General features: G+C 48.8%; 1 protein-coding gene across 1 annotated transcript in view; it reads left to right on the forward strand.

Moving 5' to 3' along the window:
- The window catches only part of Arhgef7 (Rho guanine nucleotide exchange factor 7), a 118865-nt gene that overhangs the window by 85668 nt on the left and 5772 nt on the right, over window positions 1-27425 (forward strand). Inside the window, exons 10-21 of the mRNA XM_029480659.1 lie at window positions 3153-3372; window positions 3673-4012; window positions 7674-7812; window positions 8465-8524; window positions 9153-9299; window positions 11480-11566; window positions 13805-13883; window positions 14019-14158; window positions 16531-16755; window positions 18486-18579; window positions 20804-20893; window positions 23344-23520. Coding sequence (XP_029336519.1) covers window positions 3153-3372; window positions 3673-4012; window positions 7674-7812; window positions 8465-8524; window positions 9153-9299; window positions 11480-11566; window positions 13805-13883; window positions 14019-14158; window positions 16531-16755; window positions 18486-18579; window positions 20804-20893; window positions 23344-23520 — 1798 coding nt within the window. The remainder of the gene's footprint in view (window positions 1-3152; window positions 3373-3672; window positions 4013-7673; window positions 7813-8464; window positions 8525-9152; window positions 9300-11479; window positions 11567-13804; window positions 13884-14018; window positions 14159-16530; window positions 16756-18485; window positions 18580-20803; window positions 20894-23343; window positions 23521-27425) is intronic.

Raw genomic sequence — 27425 nt, forward strand, 5'->3', positions numbered from 1 at the left:
TTTTTTTTTTTTTTTCTTTAAGTAGTTTTGTAGTAGAAGCTGTGAATTAGGCTGGCTGGGTTTTATGACACTTTAGCCTGGGAAAGACTTCAGGAGAGTGAGAGTTTAAGCTGATGAAGGAGGGNGCAGCAGGCTTAACCGTTTACATGCCGTGTACTATGGAGGGTAGTTTTTTCCAGTGTTTTCTTCTAGTTTTGTGTTACTCTGGCCTGCAAATAGCCATGTCTGGGTAGCATGGCTTGGGCTTGTAGAAGTAAGCTCAGGGTTACTTTACATATATTTATTTACTCTTTATAAGTAAATAATACTCTTTTATCTACTGAGTTCCTAACATGTGCCAGGCAGTAATCTCAATGTTTATTCATTAACTCCTTTAAATGACCTATCAAGGGAGGTGGGGGTTAAGATACCAAGAGTAGTGGGCTAGAATCTGGCCGGGCTCACTCCCCACAGTGGGACGTACCCATCGATTCTGAGATGATTCCCCCCACGCCCCCACCCTGCTCCCCGAGATTCTCTAGAGCTGCTTCTACCTCGCTTTTGGTGGTTGAGTGTTCTGAGAATGTGTTTGGCCATCAGCTTTCCTCTCACATACTGTTTCAGCTGACAGGATTCCTTATGATTCACTGTATTCCTGCTAGATGGCATAAAGAGTTTTCCCCATTCAATACCAGCGACACTGGTGTGGGAATGTTAACTGTGGCTTATTAATTTGCTTCTATANTAAAATGAATTCTGGGGCCAGAGAGATGGCTAGGTGGGTAAAGCTGCTTGTCCCCAAGTCAGAGGACTTGACTTCTGTCCTCAGGACCTACCTATATAAGAGACCTCTGAACAAGAGACTTCTGATCTCTCCACAGGGGCTGTGGTGTGTGCACAGACATGTATGTGTACACAGGTGTAAAAACATTTTTTTAAATAAATTTGGGCTGGCAAGATGACTCAGTGGGTAAGAGCACTAACTGCTCTTCCAGAGGTCCTGAGTTCAAATCCCAGCAACCACATGGTGGCTCACAACCATCTGTAATGAGATCTGACGCCCTCTTTTGGTGTGTGAAGTCAGCTACAGTGTACGTATGTATAATAATAAATAAATCTTAAAAAAAAATAAACTCTGAGAATCTTCATTGTGTCTTAAAAGGTTTCAAATAAGGTGTACAGAAGTTTAGAATTTCCTTGTATTTTATTATGAAAAACAACTTAACATTCTGTTAAAATAGATAATAGATCCTCACTTTGGGGACAATGGGGATGTTATTGAACTAAAATATTCAGTGTGGTAATAGTAAAAGTGTCTCGCAATAGTAAAAGCTACCCCAACACACCAGCTCTTGTTCCTTGCAGAGTACAGGCTGCTGCTGCTGCTGTTTGCCTGCATTTTGAGACAAGGGCCTGGAGTTAATAAGAGGACCTGGGTTCTGTTCCCAGTCCCCACATGGCAGTTCACGGGCATCTGTAACCCCAGTTCCAGGGGATCCAACTCCTAATTTGTGGCCTCCACAAGCAGCCATGAGGTACACAGGCATATATGCCAGCAGAACACCCATACATAGAAAAAGAAAAAATAGAGACAAGATCTTGATAAGGCTCCAGGATGGAGCTGAGTCTCTCAGTAGTCCAGGCTGCCTCTACTCATGCTCCTCCTGCCTCGGTGTCCTTTGTGAGTGGGATCATAGTGTAACCTGCAGCANCAGGTTTCAGAGAAGTCAGGGTGCTGCTGAGATTTGGGGCAAGGCCCTAAGCCCAGCTTTAAGGTGCTTTTGTCTTGAGGCAGCGTCAAGTCTGCTGTCGGCTGGGCCTGGAGTGTGGCCTAAGGCAGAGAGACAGTAGACACAGTCCTGGAAGAGACACAGTGGGGTCTGGGGTTGGAGTTTTAGAGCCACNCTCCCCCAGTCTGTTCTGTTGAGTTGAGTCTGCTCTCTCAGACCCTCTGTAGGTGGCTGTGGCTCANGCTCCTGCAGTCTCCTAGTTCTGGTCTCACTTATGAAGTCATAGTGAAGCGCAGCCGNCTGCTGGCCTGGGAGTGTGTGTGTTTCCTGTGCTACCTCTGCCTGCAGGCTGGTGTCACCTCTGCTCCCAGACACTGTCTTCGGGAAGTCTCTCTTGGACAAGGAGCTTCCCACCTGTTTCTCTTTTCTCCTTGTCTTTCTCTTGTCAAGCAGGTGTCTGGCCATTGAGTGAGTCAGTTGAAGGCAGAGAGCCTCTCAGCCCTCTCTGAAGCTTGTTCAGCTTCAGGTGGCTGTTGCTAGGATCCAACGTGAGATGCCGTGTTGTCTGGGTTAGGGCTTACCAGTGAAGTGTGGGAACCACTTCCCGCATGGACACTCACATCTGTCTGCCTTGGCCGTTCTGCCCAGTCCTACGGTTACTTCTTTGATTNGCCTGTGCTTGTGTTTTTTCCATTTTGGAACTTTGGTGTGGTGCACAGCAGTATGTCCCTTGGTCATGTCCTCTGCTTTCTTTTCTGGTTCCTAGGACTCCATTCTCCCACTGTCCAATTCTTATCACTGCTTTGTGTTGTGTTTATTTGCACTGCAGGGGATTGTTGTCAGAGCCTTAAGTGTGCCTAGTACACACTCCGCCAATGTCCTGATCCCAGCCCTGGGTCACACAAATGCTCCGTGCAAGTCCTCAGTTGTCTCAGGTTTTAGATACACTATCCCTGTGTCTTTTCTCAGGAGCAAATTATGATTTGATGCTTTCTGAACATAGCCTAGTCTGCCTTCTTTTTAGCTCCATGTCATTTTGTTAGTTTTTGCTCCTTCCTTCTTTCCTCTCCACAGTCTTCCTTGCCTACTGTCTTAGTTAGGGTTATTGTTGCTGTGATGAAACACTGTGGTCAGAAGCATCTTGGGAAGGAGAGAGGGTGTATTTGGCTTGCATGTCCTGATTCACAGTCCATTGAGCAAAGCCAAGACAGGAATTCAAACCAGGTGGGAACCTGGAGGCAGGAGTTGATGCAGAGGCCATGGAGGGTGCTGCCTGCTGGCTTGTGCATCCTGCTTTTTATAGAACCCTATAGAACCCAGGACCACCAACCCAGGGGTGAGATCACTCACACCTGATCACTAATTGAGAAAGTGCCCTACAGGCCACTCTATAGCCCAGCCCTAAAGAGGATTTTGTCATCGAGTGAGGTTCTCTCCTCCCAGATGTCTTTAACTTGTGTTAAGCTGACCTACAGCTGGCCAGCACAGCTGCTTAGAGCGGAGATCGCATACCGCAGACGCTTTACCGGCACTGATGAAGAGTTCTGGTATCAGGAGCTTTGGTCCTATTTTCTCTTGGTCAGAGTCCCCAGAGGACAGGGCGTCCTCTTTGCTCTCAGTGTGCTAGGAATCTGGTGGATGTGCACTATTGGGGCACAGCAAGGTGGGGTGACCTCAGTCCATCTGTAGCGTGGTGTCCTATCCCAGGCCTANACTTAGAGGGGATAGGCAGAGCACCAGTGGGTTCTAGTTGGCTTAAACTTTAAAATCCTGTGACCCATCACCGATGTCTGGAAGTGGGAAGAGCTGCTNCTTCCAGCCCCTTGACCTGCAATTGAGAGGAGTCTTTAATCTTGTGCTACCCTCATAACTACATGGGTAGGAAGCTTCCGGAGACAGCCATGTGTGTTACCTTCCTCCTAGTCATGTTTGGTACCTTCTAACTTTGTGTACAGCATTTGAGGCGTCAGGACATATTTTCCTCACCACACAGAGAACATGGATTTGGCTAGGTCGGTCAGTCACTGTGGCATGTCAGACCTAGCCATCTGGGCGCTGTGGAAGGTTAGCCTGTCAGCCTGTAGGAGTGATAGGGTCAGAAGGGACTGTGCAGAAAAGATCACAGAGCACCTGCCACTTGCTGGTTTCTTTCTGTCTGATGGTGTCTCTCATACCCACAGGTCTCCTGAAGCCCAACAGAGAGTTGGTGGCTGCTTCCTGAGCCTGATGCCNCAGATGAGGACCCTGTACCTCGCTTACTGTGCCAACCACCCATCTGCTGTGAGCGTCCTCACAGAGCACAGGTTTGTTGCTGAGCCATCTGGGCCAGAAGGGAAGGAAGGTGGGCAGCTCTGTCCTCTAGCTAGTTCATGGAGCATGTTCAGACACAGCAAGGATAAGTTTATTTTCCTCAAAATGAAAATGTTAAGAGCTGGTTCGTGTGGTTGTGAAAGAAAAGGGCTCTGAGGATGAGTCTTAGTTAGGGTTTTACTGCTGTGAAGAGACACCACAGCACCGCTCCTTACAAAAGAAACCTTTAGTCAGGGCTAGGTTAGAGTTTTGGCCCATTATCATCATGGTGGGAAGCATGGTGGCATACAGACAAGCTTGGTACTGAAGAGGTAACTGTTGAGTTCTGTGTCTGGATCCTCAGGCATCAGGAGAGGGGAGGGGAGAAAGGGAAGAGGGAGAGGGAGAGGCCCTGGGTCTGACCTGAGCTTCTGAAACCTCAAAGCTCAGCTCCCCTACCCTGTACACATAGACTTCCTCCAACAAGGACACCTCCAATAATGCTACTCTCTGAGCCTATGGGGACCATTTTTACTCAAGCCACTACAGGCTGGAAGGCTGGCTCATTGGGCAACAGTCCTGCTGTGCAGCATGCGAGCTTGAGTTTGGACCCAGCACCCACGTTAGAAATGAGAAGCATGGCCACGTGTAACTCCATCTCTGAGTGGCAGAGATGGGAGGATTGCCAGAGCTTGCTGACAGCTAGGCTGGCTTTAGGCTAAATGAGAGACCTTGTGTCTCAGGTTATGTCGGATAGAGAAGGATGCCCAACATTCTTCCCTGGCTTGTTCATGTGTGCCCACAGCAGATGTGTTATGTGTCTCTCTCTCTCTCTCTCTCTCTCTCTCTCTCACACACACACACACACACACACACACCAATACAAGCAAAAGAGCAGAACAAAAGAGGACCCTTTTGAACTGTCCTTAGTCTGAGGCCTTTCCTTGATGGAGAGCCTGGAGGGAGCTGGCAACTGCTTAGGAGGTCCCTGCATGCTTAGGAGGTCCCTGCATGCTTAGGAGGTCACTGCAAGCTTAGGAGGTCCCTGCATGCTTAGGAGGTCACTGCATGCCTAGGAGGTCCCTGCATGCTTAGGAGGTCACTGCATGCCTAGTAGGTCCCTGCATGCTTAGGAGGTCACTGCAAGCTTAGGAGTCCCTGCATGCTTAGGAGGCCACTGCATGCCATGCGGAGGCTTCAGAGAGTGCGGCAGGCATGAGAAGCAGTGCTTTGCAGGTGGAGTTCTCACTTGCACACTGTTAGCTTGAACCTCTCAGCCTGAAACAAAATCAGTGTGCAGGATTTCANGTGCTTTTTATGTGCCAGCCATTTCTTCTGAGTTGGGAAGAGATTGCAGGGTTGTTTGAAATATTTTGGGGAGGGCCCTTATGATGCGTGCTGGGAATTGAGAGCTGGCATTGTGCCAGGTGACTGAGCAAATGTCAAACAAGCTCAGGAATGGTTTCTGATGCTAAAAGAGGCACAGCATCCTTTATTAACACACCAATTTTATGACTGTTGGAAGGAACTAGGTGGTTTTGTTCATAAACAGCAGTTCAGTATTGTTCAACTCTCTTAAGGGAAAAATANTCATCAGCATCAAGATACTTGTGATTGTGCTTTTTATTTAAATAAATTCAGTATATTCTTAACTGAACATTTTGATGTAAAACTACTGAAACACAAGGAAATATGTTGGATGAGGCTACCTTGCCTGCCTGCCTAGAAATGTTGNGATGCCTAGAGGCTGGAGTGGCCAGTCCCTGCTCATAGGGTTGTGATCAGTAGGACCATGCATGTGTAGGTTACTGAAGAGCAGGCACAATAAGGGTTCATTACTTTTTCTGACCTTGGTAAGNAAAGTGAGTGGCCCCAAGCATTTCCTGCTCCTTGGTATACTCAGGCCTGTCACACTCCTATAATTNTGTGTGGAGACAGTAGTCTAGGACCACTGTGTAGGAAGAGGGGCTGGAGAGCTAGCTCCACAGTTAGAGGGGCAGTAGAAGCCACACCTTGGCACACTGTGGTCCTTCTCTCTGCCTGAGATGGGGCTGGGTCAGCCTCTCCTTCTCTTTAGCATGAAGTTTACATGCAGTTACTCTTCAGATTGACTCATTGAGCTTGCAAATTAATGACATTTAACAAAAACAGAACACAGATGCTGTGTTTATGTCTCTAAAACTCTTTAGGTATTATTGNTGGAATGAAAAGGGAGCTAAAGAGCAAGTGGTATGTCCTGTTCCATCCCCTACCCCAACACACACGCATGCGCATGCACACATACACTTGAGGAGAGTGTGTCTGGTCCTACAGGGTGGAGTGGGAACAGAAATGGCAGGGTGCGCAGTTCTGGGCAGAGCTTGACTTACCTCTGTGGGAAGGCAACAGTCAAAGCAGCAGAGCTGGGGAAATGCCTGTGGAACAGTGCTGTGCACCTCTACTCTGCTATTAGCTCAGTGACTATTTGAGTCTGTCTGAAAGGCAAGCACATCTCAAAATAACCAGGGGAAGGACTCAGATGAGGTATTACGTGGGGAGTGTCCGGCTTGCCTGCTCAACGTGGCATGCACAAGTGTGGAACGAGGGCCTTAGGACCTGCTGGGAAAGCCTGGAGCAGCGTGGTGTGGGGTCCTGAGCCATAAAGAGGAGCACCCTCCTGAGCCAGCAGCAGACACAGCAGGATGTGGTGCTTGTGTGCCCTTCTGAGGTCCCTGAGCTGTGACGGTTCCCTCTCAGCCTCCCACAGACCCCACCCCTCTCCTGAGGCGTAAGTTGGTGATTTGAGTNGTGAGTTCTTTGCCTGAACACTGAGATGCTAGGCTGTCAGTCTTGCTGCTTTTCTGTAGCTCTGATGCCCATTCAGCAGCCACACCATGCCTGCTCAATAGATTCTGTTTTGAAGCCTGGGCCTAGTTTTTGAGTTTCTAAGTAAAGTTGTTTATTCAAGTCAGAAAGCTTTGCTTTTCACAAGCTGGGTGTAGTTTATTGGTGGGAAGTTTTACCTAGAACGTACAAGCCCTGGGTTCGGTTTTGTTCTGCATTCTTAGGTGTCAGAGGGTTGTGTGTCTGAGGTTGGGTCTCCCTATGTGTATATAGTCACCAGTCAGCATTTGTAGGGGTCTACCCATGGGCACCTTTCCTTTCTGTATTGATAGTAGGCATGGCCCTAGGGGCCACTTGTTGTGTAAGAACGTATTTTCCACTGGTTTGTTACTTCTGCTTTCCTGGCACCAGAAGACACCATGTACAGACCCTTTGGCCGTTACTCTGACTCCTTCAACTTTCCTCCCNCTCCTGTGTACTGTGCGGCTCTTTATGCCGCTGCTGCTCCTGGAGAATGCGGTCAGCTCACCAGCTCTCAGACCCCCGCCTCACACAGGTCTCTGTGGCTCAGGGACAGCTTATTGTAGCTCTTACCAGCTTGTTCTCTGGAGACCTCTGAGAGTTTATAAAGGTCTCCGTGAAGCCAGCATGCCCAGGTAAAGATGTGCCTTGCAGGGAGACTGATACTGGATACTTTTCACATGGTATGGTAACCAGCACATCTGGGGGTGTAAGGCTGTAGCCAGTGCAGTAGGCCATTTTGTTTTAGACAAAACTGGCTGTGAAACATAGATCTGCCCTGTGTTCCTAACTGGAGTCTCTTCTCTCTCCTTCCTTGCCCCTGCTGCCCAGTGAGGACCTGGGAGAGTTCATGGAAACAAAAGGTGCCAGCAGCCCTGGGATCCTGGTGCTGACCACCGGCCTGAGCAAGCCCTTCATGCGCCTGGATAAGTACCCCACACTGCTGAAGGAGCTGGAGAGACACATGGAGGTACAGCTGCTCCCTGGTCTGAGCCATCCTTAATGTCAGGCCCCTTGTGTCTGTGAAACCACCCTAGGGCTTGTCCAGAGTTTGTAACATAGTGGTTTTCAGGGAGACTTTGTTAAGTGCAGAGGTTTTCTCCTCCAGCCCTAGGAGAACGATCTGCCTTTTTACTTTCTTATGTGCCCATCTACCCAACAAGGGTTCCAGAAAGCTGCAGAGTGTAGTTTTCAAGTAGAGTAGGGTGTCCTCTCAGTGTTTAGTTGTAGGCAATAGGACCGAGTGCTGAGTGATAATGGAGACATCTATTGTATGTGGATTAACTGGACTCTGGCTCTGCCTGTTCTTAGGCTAGGGTGTGTGTGTCTGTAAACCGTCTTCACAGCTGCTCAGCTCGGCTCTGCCTTCTAGAACAGCAGGGTGCTCAGATGGCTTTAAGGACTCATGGGCCATGTTCTCCTGAGGCTTTCTACCAGACAATGCGGTTTGCTGACCCTTCTTGGCAGTTTTGTACTAAATTAGTTTTCCTCAAGTCTCTTGGCACCATAATCCTTTAATGGCTAAGCAGTCCTCAAGCTGAGAAGCTAATGGCTGAACAGTATCAAAATGTCTCCAGGGTATTTTCGATGTGAGAGTTAATCCTGTCTTTCTTTATCCAAAGGATTATCATCCTGATAGACAAGATATTCAGAAGTCTATGACGGCCTTCAAAAACCTTTCAGTAAGTGGTTAAGCTTATGATACTTTGTCTGACATTCTCATCACAGATGCGTGGTGGGTTATCGCCCACAGGAAAGATACACAGGAAACGAGTGACTTGTGACTTAAGTGCAGTTTTTATTGAGATGAAGTAAAGGACATGCATAGCAGTGTTNCAGGGCCAGGAAGTTAATTCCACTTGAGTGCACTGTAGGCAGCAGAGCCAGAGCTGAGGTGATTGGAATCCCAAAGGACACAGTGTAGTTCATGCTGCAGATGCTGGGAACCCATTTGACTCCTGGCCCCCAGGTCCAGGGTGCTTCAGTGACACCCAGGACCCCAGTGCTTGTTGTGTTGTCCAGCACACTCCCTCCTCTCAGGCCTCTCTGCTGGCAGGTGCTGATGGGGCCAGAGGGAGGTGCTCTTCTGCACTGCACTGCCCTGTACTGTACTGCGCATTCGCTTTACCNTCCGTTATAGAACAGCCTNTAAAACTTAGGGTGCCAGAGAGGAGTATGTGTTGCTTCTGTGACTTGGCTTACTCCTTATAGTTAAGCTGACATCCAGCTGGTACAGAGGAGTGTAGCTGTGTGAGCAGAAGCNGGGCTCTGGAAGCTTGTCTCTGAGCGCTTGTGTTCTGCATCCCTCAGGCTCAGTGTCAAGAAGTACGCAAGAGGAAGGAGCTGGAGCTNCAGATCCTGACGGAGCCCATCAGGAGCTGGGAGGGGGATGACATAAAGACCCTGGGCAGTGTCACATACATGTCCCAAGTCACCATTCAGTGTGCGGGAAGCGAGGTANGGAGGCCCACCTTCACACCGCGGCTCTTTCCTACCCCTGGGATCTGGTACTCCAGGTCTGGAGGAGTGGCATGTGCTGCTGACAGTGTATAGGAGCCTCACGTCTGTGGTCCACTTCTGATCCTTGACAAACATGAAGAGCTTGTGGTACGGGTAGACAGTGCCCAGGAGATGGGCTGCTTGCCAGTTCCCATCCACCCAGGATCAGCTCGTTCCAGAGCCGTGTGTNTGAACTGAGAGGNTGTTCACCCAAGATTGGAAGAGGCCGCCATGTATCTCAGCGTGTCCAGGTGTCTTCTAGAGACACTAGCATGACTCTGGCTCAGGCTTCTCCTGTAAGAGTGCACTTTGGGACCTAGTGCTTCACAGCACTGGCTTGTGTGTATCCTGGTGTCTGTCTGTGGGAGTCACTGCTTTGCTGCTGGTTTGTTAAGTGACATCCCTCTCCAGTGAATGTTAGCTTNTAATGGCAGAAGAAGAAACAGGATTTTCCCTGAGTGTCCCCACCACTGGAAGAAACTATCCCATTCTCCTTTTATCATACTGACCTGAAACAGTCAGATCTTTCAGAGTATGTTCCTTAATCAAATGATTGTATGTGTGGGGGTGTTTTATCTGTATGCATGTTTTTGTACAAGGTGCATGCAGTGCCTACAGAGACCAGAAGAGGGTGTCTGGGCTCCCTGGAAATGGAGTTACAGACAGTTGTGAGCTGCCATGTGAGTGCTGGGAATTAAACTAGGGTCCTTTGGAAGAGCAGCCAGTACTCTTAAACCACAGAGCCATTCCAGCCCCTTAATAAGTGATTTATAAGTTTTTTGTTAGATAACTGTACAACATTTCCCAAAGTGCTAAGTCTCTGTAACAATAGTCGGTGTCACTCCAAAGAGAGTTAGAGTTGTCATTCCCTCAAAAGGGATCTGCTGGCACTCACACCTGTGTGCCTCCAGGAGAAGGTTTCAGCATCTCCTTAGAATAGACACCTTCCCTATCCCTGCTAGCCTTTCAGTGGATGTGGTAGTGTGAGGAANGTGCTTGGGAAAGCTGTTCACTTACCCACATCTGAAGGCAGTGGCTCATGCTGGAGGACTCACGCCTGTCTGTCTGTCCTTCAGGATCTCTGGGCTCCTATCTCTTAGATGTGTGTTGGCTTTTGTTACTTTGAAGCAAATGATTTTTAGTGTACAAGAATTATTTTTTATATAAGCTGGAAAGGTTTGCCAGATAGATGAGAGCAACATTGACTTAATATTTTGTCCTACTTTCTTGTAGTTTGAAGAATCCACCGGTCCTCAGGCCTCATTAGCATTTTCTAAGTTCTTTTTTCTGGGCCACGCGCAGACAGTTACCAANTAATATTCAAAGACACTCCACACGAAGATGGAGAGGGCTCAGTGGTTATGAAGAGTGGATGTTCTTCCCACGGACCTGGGCTTGATGATCAGCACACACATGGCAACTCACAACCATCTGTAACTCTAGTTCCAGGGGGTCCCACACCTTCTTGTGGTGTTTGGGCTCTGTTCACATGCAGGAAGACATCACACATATAAGCAATACAAAGAAATATATCCTGACCTTTTACCTTTTCTTTTCTTTCCCCTTTCTCCTTTCCCCCTTCCTCTCCCTCCCTCTCCCTTTCCTTTCCTTTCCTCTCCTCTCCTCTTTCTTTTTTTTCTCTCTCTCTTCCTCTTCTCTCTCTCTCTCTCTCTGTCATTCTTTCATTCTCTCATTCTCTCTCTCTCTTTTTTCACAGGATCTCTGTTACATAGCTCTTACTGTCTTAGAACTCAATATATAGACCACTGGCCTGGAATACACAGAGATCTGTCTGCCTCTGCCTCCCATGTTTTGGGATTAAAGGCTTGTGCCATCATACCTAGCTAAATAAACCTTTTTTTTTTTTTTTTTAAGTCTTACAAAGAGCTCGCAAGCTCGGGGCTCTTGAGTCATTTAGTTACTTTGTGTTTTGAAAATTAGTCTTTGTGGTTACTCTTTCTGGTTATAGTTCTCCAACTATGCTAAGGTTTAATGTGGACTTGGTTATATTCTGGTGGCATTTAATATTGCTCATCTAGTTTGGTAGAAATCTCAAGTAGNAATAGGGTCTGAGGTTCCGTGGGATCTTGTATAAAGATTTGTGCACACATTTATGAACAGATTCTTTTTACTATTAGGAGAAGAATGAGAGATACCTCCTGCTCTTCCCAAACCTTCTGCTCATGTTGTCTGCAAGTCCCAGGATGAGTGGTTTCATCTATCAGGTAAACACAGCTACACTGATTGTAGTTTTTGTTTGTAGTGAATGTGGCAATTGTTCTCCTTTGAATTGAATGTATTAATGTTGGACTCGCCTGTGTGTGCCACGTGTGGTACCGTGTCGTGGCTCTGTGTTCTTCTCTGTGTGTTCACGTCTGTTGCTTTTTTTGATGTGACTGGAGAGCAGTAAACAGCCCACATCCATCTCTCACTGACCGCATTGTCCTCTGCAAAGCACATTGCTTCTCTGGGCTTTCATGTTCCATTCTGCCCAAGGTAGGTTCAGCTAGGTGCTGTGGGCTAAGGTCTTCAGCAAGGGGTAGAACATCCCAAACTCTGGACTTGGAACCTGATCATTTTACCTTAGTAAACTGTTAGTAAACTTTCTTTTAGTGTCTTGGTTTGTCACCATTTCTTGGAGAACATTTGAGAGTTGGTTGTAGGAGAGAGTGTGAGGGACTCTTGGTGGGGACATTAGGTAGGGTCTGGGGGATGCTCTCAGTGATCCTGTCTCAAGGGCTGGCTAGCCTCCACATACTGTTCTAGTGGATGTTGCTGCTTCACTTTCAGCTGGCTTTTCTCTGATGTGTGTGTTTTATGTTGTACTGTGGAAAGTAGATGTGGCTTGGTCTGTCCCTAGGAGGGTTAGTCACCACAGGTGTCCCAAGGGAGCCTTTACAGATAGATGGCCGAGCAAATATGCATGGGAAGAATCAGAAACCTGAGGCTTCCATTGGTGAGACCTTCTGGGTGGCTGAGGTGCCCAGGTGGCAGCTCCCTGTTGAGAGATGCCTGTTTCTGGCTCCATTCCATACCCTAGAGCCCCAACCTAGGCTGGCACTGGTGCAGGGGCTGTCTGCTGTTGCTGCAGCATGCCCCTAGAGATGCCATCTCTGTACCAGGGTCATCTTTGTTCACAGGAGTATGCTGATTAGCCCTGTGGTGATCATCACCTCCAGTGCTTGGAGGCTAAGGCAGAAAAATCAAGATTTTTGAGGCTGTCTTGGGCTACATAGCAAGATTCGTCTTAAAAACAGAACCTCCTTGGCTTTGGGGATGGCAGCTCTGGCAGTGGGACTGCGGCTCCATGGCTGAAGATAAGAGGCGGCTGCAGGGAAAGTGCAGCCANCACTCCTCTGTGGGGCTTCTTGTCCTCAGCCACTGAGGGGTTAGGCCTCTGTTGCGCTTTCAGCCTGGCCCTCAACTGTTTGGACTGGGTGACTTGTTTGTTTGGTTTGTGTTTTGCCTGGAGTAGGGCACAAGATAGGGAAACCGTCGTTGATAGTTTTCCTCGTTTGCTTTGGACCTCTGTTTATACATCATAAGCAGTTTGACTCCCATGTCCCGGTCACAGTTCACCCCTGAGAAAAGTGCAGGACAAGCAGGAACGGAGAAGGAGAATAAGAAGGAGTGCCCTGCTGCCTGCCTTCCCCTGCTGCGCCCCCCCCCCCCACGCCTTTCTAAGATTTTGAAGCCTCTGCCCAGAGGTGGCATTTTGCATGGTGGGCTGGGCCTCCTGCTGTCAATCACTAATCAAAAGTACCTGGGCAGGCTTGTCTGTGGGCCCCTGGAAGGCTGACAGTCCCTCTGTTGGGCTTCTCTCCTGCTGGTAGCTTTAGCTGTATCAAGTGGACAAAACTCATCAGCACAACNCCTGTCTCCTGTCTGATGGTGAAAAACCCTGTTCTCTTTGTAAAGATGTGGCCTTTGGCAGCTGGCTGTCACAGTTTATATGGCCCAGGGAAAGCTGTTGCCTGCTGGCTTTTACTNTTTAAATGAGCTTTGTCTCCCTCTGTTTTTCTCAGCTGGCATTTCCTGCTTCATGGAGAATCCCTCCCATTTTACAGACAGACTGACTGCCACTTGGGCACCCTGTGGCATCTGTTTGACATCGCGGCTTATTTCCTGTTTGAATTGTCTCTCTGTGTATTCTTGTCTCTATTACTCATCAGCTGGCTCTTCAAACTCCTAACTCCTTTCTCTGTGAGGCAGTGAGTTCTCTGTCATATGCCNTTAAAGCAGACACTGTGCACCCTGGCTCTGTCTTCTGTCTTCCACTCATAGAATCACCCATTGGGTCAAGATCCTGCTTTGGTTCAGTTTGGGTTCTTGATCTGGTTTGACTGTAAGGTGTCCTTTAAGCTCTTTTGTATACTTTAATTCTGCTGCCACGTGTGAAGTCATTTAATGTGTGTGGTCCCTTCTTTATTAGGAAAACATTGTTTTGGGGGGGTCTTTTGTAGGGAAAGCTGCCAACAACAGGAATGACAATCACAAAGCTTGAGGACAGTGAAAACCATAGGAACGCATTTGAGATATCAGGTAATGTATCCACACTGTGCCAGCGCCATGTCCTTGAGTGAAGAGCCTTATGTATGTCCGAGGGTGTGTGAGGTGGCTTTGGGTCCTGGGTGTGTACATGTGCTTATGTGCACTCACTGTGCCCCTCCTCTCTAGGGAGCATGATTGAGCGGATTCTGGTGTCCTGCACCAGCCAGCAGGACTTACATGAGTGGGTGGAGCACCTGCAGAAGCAGACGAAGGTCACGTCTGTGAGCAACCCCACCATCAAACCCCACTCGGTGCCATCACACACAGTAAGGCAACATGACTTCCATTCGCCGCTCTCACAGTAATGGCCTGTTTTGAGGCTGTCAGTGGATGCAGGATTCTAAACCCTGGCCTCCTGCTCCTGTAGGTGTCACCACAGAGCAAGCTGCCCCAGGCACTTGGTGTCTACTCTCCTCAGTGCCGCTTAGAGCTACCTCACAGTGTTCCCACTGACCCCAGAAGCCACTAGCCCCGCCAATGATGGTTTTCTTTGAGAATTTTAAACTTTATATATGTCATTCATAAACAGAAAAGCAAAAGGGAAGTGCCGAGGGTGTTGAGAAGGCATCCGACACAGTTCCTGATTTCCTTTAAGGAGCGGCAGGGGTCTCTGTTGGGAGAGGTCTTTCTTAGCNCGGAGTTCAATACCCAGAACCCACAGCATGCACTGAGTACATTGGCACACACCTGTGCTCCCAGCACTCGGGAGACGGGCAAAGAGTCTGAAATTTAGGGTCATCTGTGGCTTTGTGTTGAGTCCAGCCTGGGCCACCTGAGAACCTGACAGAACAGAACAGAACAGAGCACCATTTATTTTTCCCCTGATGAGATGAGAACTCGGCGGCACTTTGGTTTCTTAGAGGTACAGATTTCAAAGCAGGTTAGCATTTGTGTGTAAAGTTTGGNNTTTGTAAAGACTTGGCAGACCTTTAGCAGTGAGCTTTGATGGCACAGTTTGTGGATATGGATTTCCCTTCTCCGNGTGCCTTTTGGGATACTTTCTATTGCAGAGGTCGTTTTTACCATCTGTGCTGTCATGTAGAGGGTCACCATAGTTGCCACGAGCACACCTCTACCACGGGGTTCACTGTCCACTGTTAGTACCAGGGTCCAGTTTTCTGGTCTTGCTGTGCTGTCTTCACAGTTGGAGGTTCAGATACCGTACTGTGTTAGCTACTACCTCAGTCCATATGGCTATGCTCCATAACTTATTCTTACTTCAGAAGGTCCTGAGGAGAAGGCTGGGAATTGGGGGTGTGGCTCAGTGGTAGAGCATTTGCCTGATGTGCAAGGTGCTGGGATCGATCCCTGGTGACACCAAAGTAATAAAAAAGAAAACCACTTAGCTTCTGTGGGGCTAAGTTTACCCCAGGGACATAGGCTGCCTGGGTGAGTATGTGCAGAACAGCCTGAAGCGAGGCTGCCCACACCTGTCACGGTGACTGCTGTATGTGTGGGCTGCCATCTCTGTTTAGTGGACGCCAGAAGATCCCGTGGCAGAGGCAGCTGTGCAGTCAGTCCTGCTGTGGAGAAGGCGATGCCCCTCACGTGCTAGTGTGAGAAGGCCTGCTGTTCCAGGAATTCCTTGGTTGGCATACCTAAGCTTTCTGCCTGGGACCCAATTCTGTCTGGCATCAGTTAATCTCTCATTTTAGTCTCAGGCATAGCTCTTCTTTTTCAAGGAAGGAGGAACAAGCCAGTGTTTAATTATTACCAGATTATTGCCACAAGGGACATGGGACACAGCTTTCTAATGTGTAGGTTCCTTGATTTGAGAAAATGTATTCTATAGTGTTATGGTGTTTTTGTAATATACCATGAGCCAGCAACTAGTGGGTAGCCTGGAGCGTTGGGCTCTGGTTTCAGCTCTGTGGTGCTGACCGTCACAGTCAGTGTTTAGTTCCCAGGCTACGCAGCGGCCTTCTGTAATTGTGCTGAAATTGCATTGGCTACAGGAANTCCAGGCGCTCACGTGAATGTTGCTTATTTTATCAACATTTTCATTTCATTGTCAGTGTGGTTGATTTGGGGGTTTTCTATGAATAGAAACTTTATTAATAACATCCCCCACTGAAGAATCAGATCTCAGATTGCTCTGCTTTTTATTAAAACAAGCTGAGATTCTTAAGATAAACATATCTTGATTTCAGATATTAACATCTTCCTATAAAGGCCAAATGGTTTGTATTCCTGAGTTCACATAGCTCTGGCAACTGGGTTTGCCTAAGCAGGAGGAGCCATAGATGGGATAGGCCTGGCTGCAGCACCTCTAGGAAAGTTCTTCCTCCCCTCCCCCCCGCCCACCCAAGGGACAGTTGTTGTTCTCGTTCCTGTGTTAACAGGTGACAGTGTATGTCCAGGGAGNGTGCCCCACTCAGTCACTATATTCTAGTCGGGGCCTACCTGGTAATTTTTTAAGTTTGTTTTGTTTTCTTTTGGTGAAATTGTGATACATGTACTAGCTTCTCATACAGTACAACATAGCAGCTGATACCTGTACAGAGTGTGGGTCTCTCAGCCCCATGTCTGCCCAGGAGCACACGCTGGGCTCCTGTCCCTGGAGCCGTGTGGTTAGGGCCTTCTGTCTCAGTGGCCTTGCCCATCTCATGCTCTCTGCTCTTGCTTTTGTGCCTGGCAGCTTCCTTCCCATCCTCTCACTCCATCCAGCAAACACGCGGACAGCAAGCCCGTGGCACTGACGCCTGCGTACCACACACTCCCCCACCCCTCTCACCATGGCACCCCACACACCACCATCAGCTGGGGACCCCTGGAGCCTCCGAAGACCCCCAAGCCTTGGAGCCTGAGTTGCCTGCGGCCTGCACCTCCCCTCCGGCCCTCAGCTGCTCTCTGCTACAAGGAGGTGAGGTCGTGCAGCCACTCAGACAGCCACTGCAGTGAGCATGCCTTGACATCTCTATGTGAGGTCTGCACTTAGCTGCAGCAGTCCTTCCGGTGACTTCAGAAGTGAAAGTCTTGTGTTTCTGTTCATGGTGTGAAGACATGCCCCACCCCATGGCATCTTCAGAACCAAGAAGAGGGTCTGCCCTTACTCCATGTCATCCCCTTCTGCTACAAGGGCCAGGTGTCACCTTTAAACAAACTGGAGTGAGCATGCACCCCTCCAGTCCTCTGTGCACTGTGCCCACACTTGGAGGAGTGGTGCCCAGGAGGCACGGAGCCTGAGGTGCTCCTGAGTGAACGTGCAGGCCAAGGGCCTCACCTGACTGCATGCCATTCTGCTGTGCCTAAGATCTGTCCCGGAGTCCTGAAGCCTTTGGAAGTAAAGAGCAGGTTCCCTAGTGAAAGCGGTTGGTCCCTGAAGGCAGTGCCTCCTTGTGCTGAGGGGAGGTGCAGCAGCCTTCCTCAGTGCTCCTGTTCTCCCTGCATGTGAGTGCAGCCACCATGCACTTGATCTTCACTAAGTCTCATGCGCTCACCTAACCCTGCTTTCACCTGAGGAGGCTCAGCACTGCTGAGTGTGACAAGCCAGGCTTGCAGTAGGTGTCAGCCTGACCATGGCGACTCACAGCGAGCGAGACACGATGAGAAGAGTGAGTGGGGCAGGCCCCTGGGTGGGTGCTCCTGTGTTTTAGTGGTTCATCGAGTCCACAGTACAGGGGTTTTGGAACTGATTTCTGCTCAAGATTCTCTGTAGCACATTAAGTTTGAGGCCANTATGGACCACAGGAGAGAGCTTTCAAACAATGAAGCCTAGCATACGTTGATCATATTCAACTCCTCCAAGATCCTTTCCACCTGCCTACCTACCCATCTTCATCTTCTTTCTCTCTCACACTCTCAAACCAAAAAAGGAAAGTCAGAGCAAACAAAAATAAATAAGACAAACAAAAACCAAGTGTACATTTAAAAACAAGACAAAATATAGAGTCTGTTTTGTGTTGGCATGGTGGCATATGCCTTTAATTCTACTGTCCCAGATACAAAGACAGGAGGATCTCTGAGAGTTAGCCATGGAAGAAGAGATAGCTATGAAGTCTGCTCTGCCGTAGAAGTGCCTCGCCCCTCTGTAACAGCAGCTGCGGGGAGGCAGGTGCCCGTGCCTACTGCAGCCAGCATTCTGTGTCATACTCCAGTGTTACCTTAAAGGAAAGAGGCTGAGATGGTGGCTGGCCACCATCCATTTCTACTTTGCTGGGAGCTGGGACATGGGCCTCACAGAGTAGCCAGCAAGTCCCATTTCTAGGAGTCTGTGCTTAGCCATGGGTTCCCTGCCTGCCCCCTCTGCTTTAACTTTGGGATTTTGTACTTTGCTGTTTCCCTTCCCTCTCTACCCCAGAATGGACAGCCCTCTCCTGGCTCTGTGGAGTATGTGAGTCTGTCTGTCCTTCCTTTGCTTGGCACATGCCTTTACTGCCATGTACACTGTGGGGTCTAGGTTTGTTAACAAAGGGTTTTTCGTCAGAGCTGAGGCCTGTAGGTGATGGAAGATGGAATGTCCTCTTGGCTTGTGTTTATGTTGGCATTGGCAGAGAAACATGGACAAACTGGTGATGGGGGTGAGAGGTGCTTGGCGGTGGCCAGCTGGTGTCATACAGTCTGTTAGTATGTTTATTATCGGTGTCTCCCTAGGATCTCAGTAAGAGCCCCAAGACCATGAAAAAGCTGCTGCCGAAGCGCAAGCCTGAGCGGAAGCCTTCGGACGAGGAGTTCGCTGTGCGCAAGAGTGAGTGCCCATGTGTGGGAGCATGGCATGTCGTGGACTGCGGGAGTGCAGGGGGAGCAGGGCCCGCAGCTTCACAAGCAGCTGGCTGAATGGAGTGGGCAGTCTCTGCATCGGCTGCTCCTCCAGCCTCACTCCAGCCCACCTCTCCGAGGGGTTGCGGTTTCCTNGTGCCTTTCCTCACCCAGCAGATCTATAATTTGAGGTAGACCCAGATTCCTCTCACTCACACATGGCTTAGGAGAGGTGAGGAGAGTTGAGGGCTGGGCTCAGGCGTGCCTGATGGAATAATCATTTACCATGTATCTTCCACGTGACTGACACGATGGGGTGCTGGGACCCAAATGTTAGTCAGACCTTCAGTACTGGCAGACATTTCATGCTGTGTTGTGCCCAGCTGTGAGACCAAGTCTGCAGCACTGGTCCTTGGGTGGATTTCCCCGGGAGCCAGGCAGCACTGTGTAAAAGCATCTCGCTTGTCCTAGCTAGGTGCCTGGATCACTGGTGTTGTTGCTGAGAAGGGGTGCTGTGCAGCAGCCTGCTTAGGGTTAGCACTGACAGCAGCAGTACCCCTCCTGGGCACGGGTGGGCACTTGTTGAGGGGNCCTCAGCTGTCTGATTGGTGCAGGGTGGGCCTGTATCAGGGAGACATAGCCTGGAGGCAGGGTGAGTGGTGGTAGAGCTGTGGTTGTGATGCGAGAAGTCTGCACCAGCTGAAAGCTGTGTGTGCTCAGCTCACAGGAGAGGCAGTCTAGTATTGCATCCTTACCCAGAAGACCCAGCGGGTTAGGGATGAGAGGATATGGCAGACCAAGGACAAGGGTTGAAGAGAAGGGTTATATTGCTGATCCCTACTCAACATGTGAGCCAGACAGATGCTCAGCAAGCCTCACCTCTCAAGCTTCTGGAATGTACTGGTTAGCTTGGAAGGCTAGGACGTTCTGTGTCCATGGGTAGTCCACATCTGCAGCTTTGAGGAGAGCGGCTGGCATAGCTGTGGACACAGTGAGCCTGCACTGTGCTGCTGGCTTCANTGGCTCTCTGCCCTTGTGTGGTATGCATGTGCTCACCTAGGCGTGAGCAGAGCAACTGGTGACAGCAGCCAGCCAGCACCCTGAGGGAAGGATCTGCATTCCCAGAGGAAGCCTCTGCAGAGGCCAGGAGCTGTGGGAAGCGGCCTCATGACTTGTTGCAGGTGCTGAGCTGGGTGCTCTCAGGACTGCTGTCCTCTGTCTTGAAGTAAATACTTGGTTTGCCTTACATACATTGTAGTTTCTGAAAATATTGCTGAGAACTGGACATGGTGGTTCATGCCTTTAGTCCTAGCACTCCAGAGGCTGAGGCAGACATCTCTGTAAGATAAGAGGCCAGCCTGGCCACATAGCAAGTTCTAGAAATATCAAGGCTACACATTGAGGTGTGAAATAAACAAATAAACAAATCTGTAAAAGTTACCAAGGCATAGTTATTTACAGCTGTGAGAGTATCAGCCTTCTGGTCTCCCATGGTTGGAGAGTAGTGAACTTAAAAAAGAAAAGAAAAAATACAGCTAACTAACTTAGAACCAGAAGAGAAAAATATAAAAAAACAAGTAGCTTTCTTCCACATGCCATCCTTTTCTGAGCACGGGCTAAGGGGCTGTGATTGGTCCCACTGCCTGACAGCTCCTTCTGGCCTCTGCCTGGAGATGAAACCTGTACCCAGGTGGCTAGGCTATATTTAAGGCAGAGCTTTGCAGCGCTTCTGTGCTTGGCATGGTAAATTTGTTACATTAGTGCCTGAGAATTCTAGGGTCAGAGACAGTGTCCCTTTAAGGCCTGCGATCTGGTGCCTTTCCAGAAGTTTCATGTTATGACTCTGCAGCTCTCCTACCCATACTGTGTCAAGGCCCAGTGGATGACACTTGGGGGTGCTTAGCTCTGAGTCTCACTTCCTGTTCTCATGAGACTTGAGGTCTTTTGGCTACTCCTGTCTCCTGTAGGCCACATATTCCAGTCTTGTGCTGTCTGTCTGGTGTGTGGGTGGAGAAACTGAGGGACTTAGGACTTTACAGAGCTGTGATGCTAACCCTTCACAGTGTGAGAATTTCAAACCTTAAAATCTCTTTAAGTGTAGCTATTTATAACTATTTAGAGAGCCTAAATGTTAGCTCACAAGAAAGTGACNAGTGGCATCTGAACTGCGCTGGGCTGTGTGCTGAGTGGTGATGGCTCATGTATTTCAACAGGCACAGCCGCGCTGGAAGAAGACGCTCAGATCCTGAAGGTTATCGAAGCTTACTGCACAAGCGCAAAGACGCGGCAGACCCTGAACTCAAGTGAGTGTCNCAATTCACCCTGTGTGGGCACAGATTACAAGCAATTGCTGCACGGACTAGCTGCTCTTGAGAGGGAGGTTTCAGGCGCTTAGCAAGTAGTATAGCAGTGTCCCACAGTACTGTGTTCTAGGGAGCATCCAGTGTGAAGGCCAGCATCCTTTAGGAAACTTGAATTGTGCAGCTGCATGCAGAAGGCAGTGGAAGTTTCTTTAATTTTGCTCCTTTTTTGGTGTTACTGGGTTTTTTTTTTCCTTTTAAAAATTATCTAAAATTCAAATCTAGAGCCATCTTTCTATCACCTTTAAATTTTATTTTGTTTTTAGTATTTGTTAATAAACAATGGTAGTTTCTTTGGCNGACACCAGGTAGTTTCTCTAAACACCTTACAGGTGAGAGTCTGCATTGTGTGTCCAGGAGCACTGCCTGACTCAGAGGCCTCTGCCTTTGACCTGCAGGCAGGGCCCCTGCGGTCCTCCCTCTGTTTGTTTTGGAGCTGGCTGGTTGGCATAGAAACTGGTTGCCGTGGATCTTCTACCTTGTTCCCTTCTCCACCCCAGTTTTTGGAAGGACACCTCCACATTTTAACAACACCTTCAGTGTGGTGGCTCAGATCACACCTTGCCAATTGGACAGGAAAAGTGGGAGGGAATTTTCAGCCATTTGAGCTTTGATTAAGGAGCCTGCAGCTTAGCCAGCAGGTTTGGCAGGCGCAGCCCCAGGTAGCGTTTACAGGTGGAGAGGGGCCTCTTCTTCCACTTGCAGCTTTGCACTGCCTTCTGCTCATGGTGTCAAGTTCTTGCTGAGGTTCAGTGAGGTCTCTTTTTGTCCTTACCATCTCTAAGGAAGAACCGGTTATAACTGCTCAGAGGAGTAGGAGAGACATGGGGAAGGAAGCCTGGGTACCCTAGCAAGCTGTGGAATATATAATTGTGATGGTTGAAGAGTGACTCATGAATATAATTTTGATGATTAAACGTGATGTATTCTGATAGGTTGTAACCATAGCCAGCACTTTCATAGATTTTAGATGTGTGGTTTTAATTAGTCACCTCACTTCAAGTGCTTAAAGGGAAATGAGAGTCCCCAGCTTATAGTCCCAGGTGACTTTGGCTGCTCTGTGAACTCCCGCATGTGACAGTCCATACTTCCCTCTGGGCGAGGAGCCGTGCCTGGGGTGAGCTGCGGCTGCCTGAGGAGGGCAGCCTGTGGTTTGTGCAGAGCCTTTGTTCTTGCCTGGCCCATGCTCCTGACTCCATTCCTTCCATGCAGAAAGCATGGTCAGTGTGCTGACTGGTGCATTCAGTTGATGTTCTGTGTCCCAGCCAGCATCCTGGGGCCTCAGCTTACAGCCATACATGGCTTCCTCTTAGCTCTCTGAGAAACGGGATAGATGCACAGTTTGTGCTGCACAGGTGATACGGTTGGCGAGGGCATTTGGGAACGGGCTCCTAGGGAGCACATTTCCACATTAAATGCCTAGCAGAATGTTTTGAGAATGCTAATATATCGTTACCTCAAGCTTCTCTCTGTTCACTACATGTGTGGATGCTAGCAGGACTTTGCAAACTAAGCACAGTTGACATTGCTTTCTGTCTCAAAGAAGGAATGGCCTTCAGACTTGGAACACAGCCTGCTTTGGTTGCTGAGGCTTCCCTGTGGTTTCTCCCCACAGGAGCCCCACACAGCCTTGCATGCCCACCTAGCTGCTGGCCAGCTCACGCTCACATTGCTAACCACGCATGCAGTTCCTTCTGCCCCGTCCCCTTGCCCCTGCCTCCTGTCAACTCCCTTTCCACGTGGTGGCATTGCCAGTCTGTACTCACCTTTCTGATAGTAAAGGTTCCACACCAGGGGAAGTGACATAGGAACACACTCTGCCAGGGCTTATTGGAGCTGGGCAGCCAGGGACCACTCTTTCCCTTTGTCCACACGTAGACTTTGAGGCTGGGGCAGGTTGTAGACCGGCACGGTAAGTTTAGGCACCTTCTGCTGTGTGTGGTCTTGGTAGAGGAATAACTGCAGAGGTGAAACAAAATAGGAGATAATTAATTAATAATGTAATTAATATCTTTCTACAGATTTTTGTCCTAAATAAATTGTCAATAGAATTGGTTAATTGCCAAGAATATAGAATCATGTTTTGGGCATGAATGTGTGTAGCCTTTTTAGCTGGGACATACAGGTATCTTTAGATGCAGCCATTTGAAGCAGGACTGTGACTTTTGGGCTGAGGAAGAATTGGGTTTATTCTGAGGGTTGTGCTTAAGTTCATTAGGAAAGCCCAGCAGTAAGTAAGGAGAAGCAGACATGTTGCCATTTTTTTAACAATATTTTCTCTTTCCCTTCTCTTCCCATCACCTTTTGCTTTTGTTCCATGTTTTGGTTGTGGCTCTCCTGTCCGTCCCTCCTCACCCCTCTGCCTGTCGCACCTGTCACTTCATCCGTCTTAGCATGGCAAGGCACTGACCTGATGCATAATCACGTCTTGGCTGATGACGACCAATCAAGTCTAGACTCCTTGGGTCGTCGCAGTAGCCTTTCTCGTTTGGAGCCCTCAGACCTCTCGGAAGACTCTGAGTATGACAGTATATGGACAGCCCATAGTTACAGAATGGGTTCTGCATCCCGTAAGAGCTGCTGCTCATATATCTCTCACCAGAACTAACTAACGCACTGAGCCTTTCTTAACAATGCTTGTACTGCAGCCTGCTTTTCTTAGACGTTTCTTGCTGTTCCTTGTCTCTCTTATGTGATATTTTAACAACTCTGGAGAGTGTCTTGGTATTTCCCATTGTACCTAGTGGAGGCTTAATTGCCAATCTAAGACTGAATTTAAACTGCTGCCTGTTGGAGGGAGGTGGCAAGTCCAGTGAGTACCTGATGGGCTTTTCCCAACAGGGAGCTTTTTCTTACAAGCTCCATGTAGCAACTGTTTCCCTTCCTTTTGGATACAGCCGTATGGACACTTTTCTATTTTATGCAGCCACATAGGTTTGCGTCCAAGTGCCACAACGGAGAAGACTAGCCTTACACACAGGGATCTAATTTTTTTTTTTTTTTAATATATAATGCACTTGACCAAGTTGCTGTGGAGAGATTGAGAGGATTGTCTGTGACCGAAGCACTGAGTCAGTTGACAGCTGCTCTGGTGACAGTGCAGAACACCGGGCTGATGCACACCAGGGCTGGTGCCACTGGGTGTTGAGAGCAGAGTCTGGAATCTGTCTCCACCCATTGCTCTGTGCCTTTTCCTGTGTGTGGCATGGCTGTGAGGTGAGAACTCTCACCGACATGGCTTAGACATTCACCACTGCACCACACTTCCCTGAACCACAGTGATGACTGGTGGGAGGTAACATCGGTGTGTGACTGTGTGCTTGGCTTGGCTGCAGCCTGGCTGCCCCACAGCCACAGGATGCTGTGAGAGCCATGAGCACCTTGTGGCAGTGAAGCTATTTCCCGCAGCCCTGTANTCAGCACAGCACAGTCTGGAAGACTGAGCATGCTCCCGCAGGGTGACCTGGGAGACCAGCCCTCNGAACCCTGGGGTTTGTTGTAAGGGGTTTGCACTGGCCCTGAGAACTGAATGCGAGGCTGCCTCAGTTAGAGCAGACAGCCACAGCTAGCTGCTCGAGAAACAACACTGGCCTGGGTGCTGTTACAATGTATCAGTTAGAGCTGACAGCCACCTCTAGCTCCTCCAGGGGCAGCACAGGCCCNGGTACTGTGGTGTTACAGTGTAGGGTTGTATTTTAAGTGTTTGTGGACACCTGCTTTAGAAATGGTGCCACAGTGTCCATAGGGAATAATGTTCTTTCCATCCTTCAGGGCATNGAGCTCTGGTGGCCATGACCTCTGACCCCTAGTCCCTGTTGCCAAGCTAGTGGATACAGTATTTTGACCCCTTTGCTCCCTCTCCTGGGAGCTGGTCCTGCTGCTGCGAGTAGAGGAGCACACACACTGTGCATGGAGGGGGTTGACCTGGAGCTGCGGGGCAGCACAGCTGCTCACACTGAGTCTATCTGTCTATCCCCAGTAGCTGTGCAGCAGCTTTGCCTCTGAAGAGTTTGTATTTTTATAAGAAAGTCAAGGAGCAAGCCTTTCGAACTTGCGCCCAGTATTAATTTCCAGTAGGAATAAGGTTGTATGGATTCAGCCAAATAGCAAATGGGATTTTTGAAAAACAAAACAAACACAAACCGTCTGTATTTAGTGACGAGGTGGCTCTATTGTCCCCTCACATGGTGGTTGTCGTTGCTGACTCTGCCTCAGTATGGGCTGCCTGTCCTCAGCTGTGTGCTGCAACAGTGAGGCGCAGCTGCTGTACTCGGGTTTTCTCATCACACCGACTGGAGTGGCACTGCTGGCTCAAGGAGCTGTCGCTGTGGTCNGCGCTGCTGAGCTGGTTCTGACAGTTTGCCCTTGCTCATTTGTCCCAGTCAGAGCCATTTGGGTGACAATTTCTGTTGAGGCCCACACTGTGGAACAACAGCTCAACCTTTTTGCATTTGTTTTGAATGTCTGACATTAGTTTTGTGACCTGGTTAGAAATTTGTTAGTGCCACAGGCACAGGAGATGGTCCTCATGTAGCAGAGGGGACACAGCGTTGGAGGGGCCATCGTTTCTACATTTGTGGAACACTAGTCATGCTGATAGCACCTAACATTTCTGCAGCTCTGTAAAGCCCTGTATGCAGTGAGTGTTAAACGGAAGATGCAGACTGATGGAAAAGGTAGGTCCAAGCCATCTCGGGCCTTCTGTAGGTGGCCCAACAGTGTTCCTGTCTAACTGATACTCGCCAGAAGTCTTTATTAAGCTACACTAACTCGGTGTTTGGCGTTAAGATTGCCAAAACACAATAATATGTATATAGTGGTATAAGATCTTGGGGAAATTATATATTGTGCTCTTTATCTGTGAATGGGAAAAGCCATTTTAGTACAAGACTCCCATTTGAAAACTCACTTGGATGTATATCTGAATGTTGCATTGTATTGTACAGTATGCTTATTGTCTGTGGTTGCATATGGCAATGAAGTGTCTGTTTTATATTTAAAAAGACATCTGTTCTGTACAGTTGAAATAAATTTTGCATTTGCTAGCCTTTGGCTTTTAATATTTGTTACATGGGGGAGGGCATAGCATAGCTTGAAGCTGAGTGTGCCATGGCCAATTCTCCAGGCTGGCATTCGTCCACGGGCATGCATTTTTGCTGTGATTGAGGANTGGCACTTTCTTAGGTAAGATGTAGTCTAAATAGTACAAGGCAGGGTCTCTGTGGAGTCCTGGCTGCCTGGAACTCACAGAGCTCTGCCCACTTCTTTCCTGGAAGGTGGGATCGAAGGTGTGTCCCCAGGTCCAGCTGCTTTTTTCCTGTTTCCTGTCACTGAAAGGCTTGTCCTCAGAAGCTGCGTCCCTTCCTCACAGTGAAAAGAAGCTCAGTTTTTAAGTCCTTCATTTGGACCAGGGCCAGCATTTCCCTTCTGTTTTGCAAATTGCACTCCTAATTCAGAAGAAAAAGCCCTTCGTAGTGACAGCCCTTCCTTTTTCTAGGTTGGAAAAGCCAATCCAAACCCCAGAGCCATAGCTAGTGTAGCCTGTGAGCCTTGGATGCTCCTGAAGAGATCGNCTAAGTGTAATGCTATGTTTTGTCCTGAAAGTAGGATCAGCTGTGTTTAAATGATGCAGGAGCATGTCCCGAGTGTGCCAGGCCACTGACTAGGTGGGCTGATGCTCATTTGTGACAGACCTTTAGCTACTGCTTTGAGTAGGCAAACACATACCTGTGTGTGCCCACATCCTTTTTTAACATACACAGGGTGTGACAGTTACAGAGTTGGACAGTTGACTTAGCTATCGCTGAGTCCTAGCTGTATGTCATCCCGTGGTCCCTGACACGAGGAAGGAGTCTGGGGTGATCCTTGGCTCTAACAGCCTCTGTGGATCTGTTTTTCTCACCCGAGACCCACAGCCAGGTGGCCTTGACAATGCAGGGCAGGATTCCGAGACTACTAGTGTTTGACTCTTGTGTTTCTGTTGCTGTGGACATGTTCTCTGTCTTGAATCACATCTGTGAGTGGGTGTTGCCATAGGACCTAGAGCCTGCAGGCGTCCCCAGCATGCCAGTGTCACCAAAGAATGACCTTGTAAAATTTTCATGCAGGACTTGAGGTTGGTGAGACACATCTGTAGGTTTGTTCTTGGAGAGTCTGCATGAGAAGTGCCAGGTTGGGCTGATTGCAAACTGTTGTGTCTGGCGCATGCATCTTTTTCTCTACTTGCACACGGAGGGCGTAATGGAGGGTGAGGGCAGATTGATAGTTTTTACTGGGGCTGTGAGGCTACCTGGCACTTCTCATGCTGCTACCCATAAACACCATAAGTGACAACACTGATGCTGAGATTTAAGAAGTCCACTGTTTAGATGAGGAGCTTTGGATAGACTGAATTATAATAAAAGGAGTCCTTTTTTATTGCTTTACCCAAACCTGTAGTGTTCTAGAAGTGCGCTGTGAACCTCCAGGAGAGGTC

Source organism: Mus caroli, chromosome 8 (genome assembly GCF_900094665.2).
Source record: "Mus caroli chromosome 8, CAROLI_EIJ_v1.1, whole genome shotgun sequence".
Taxonomy (NCBI): Eukaryota; Metazoa; Chordata; class Mammalia; order Rodentia; family Muridae; genus Mus; species Mus caroli.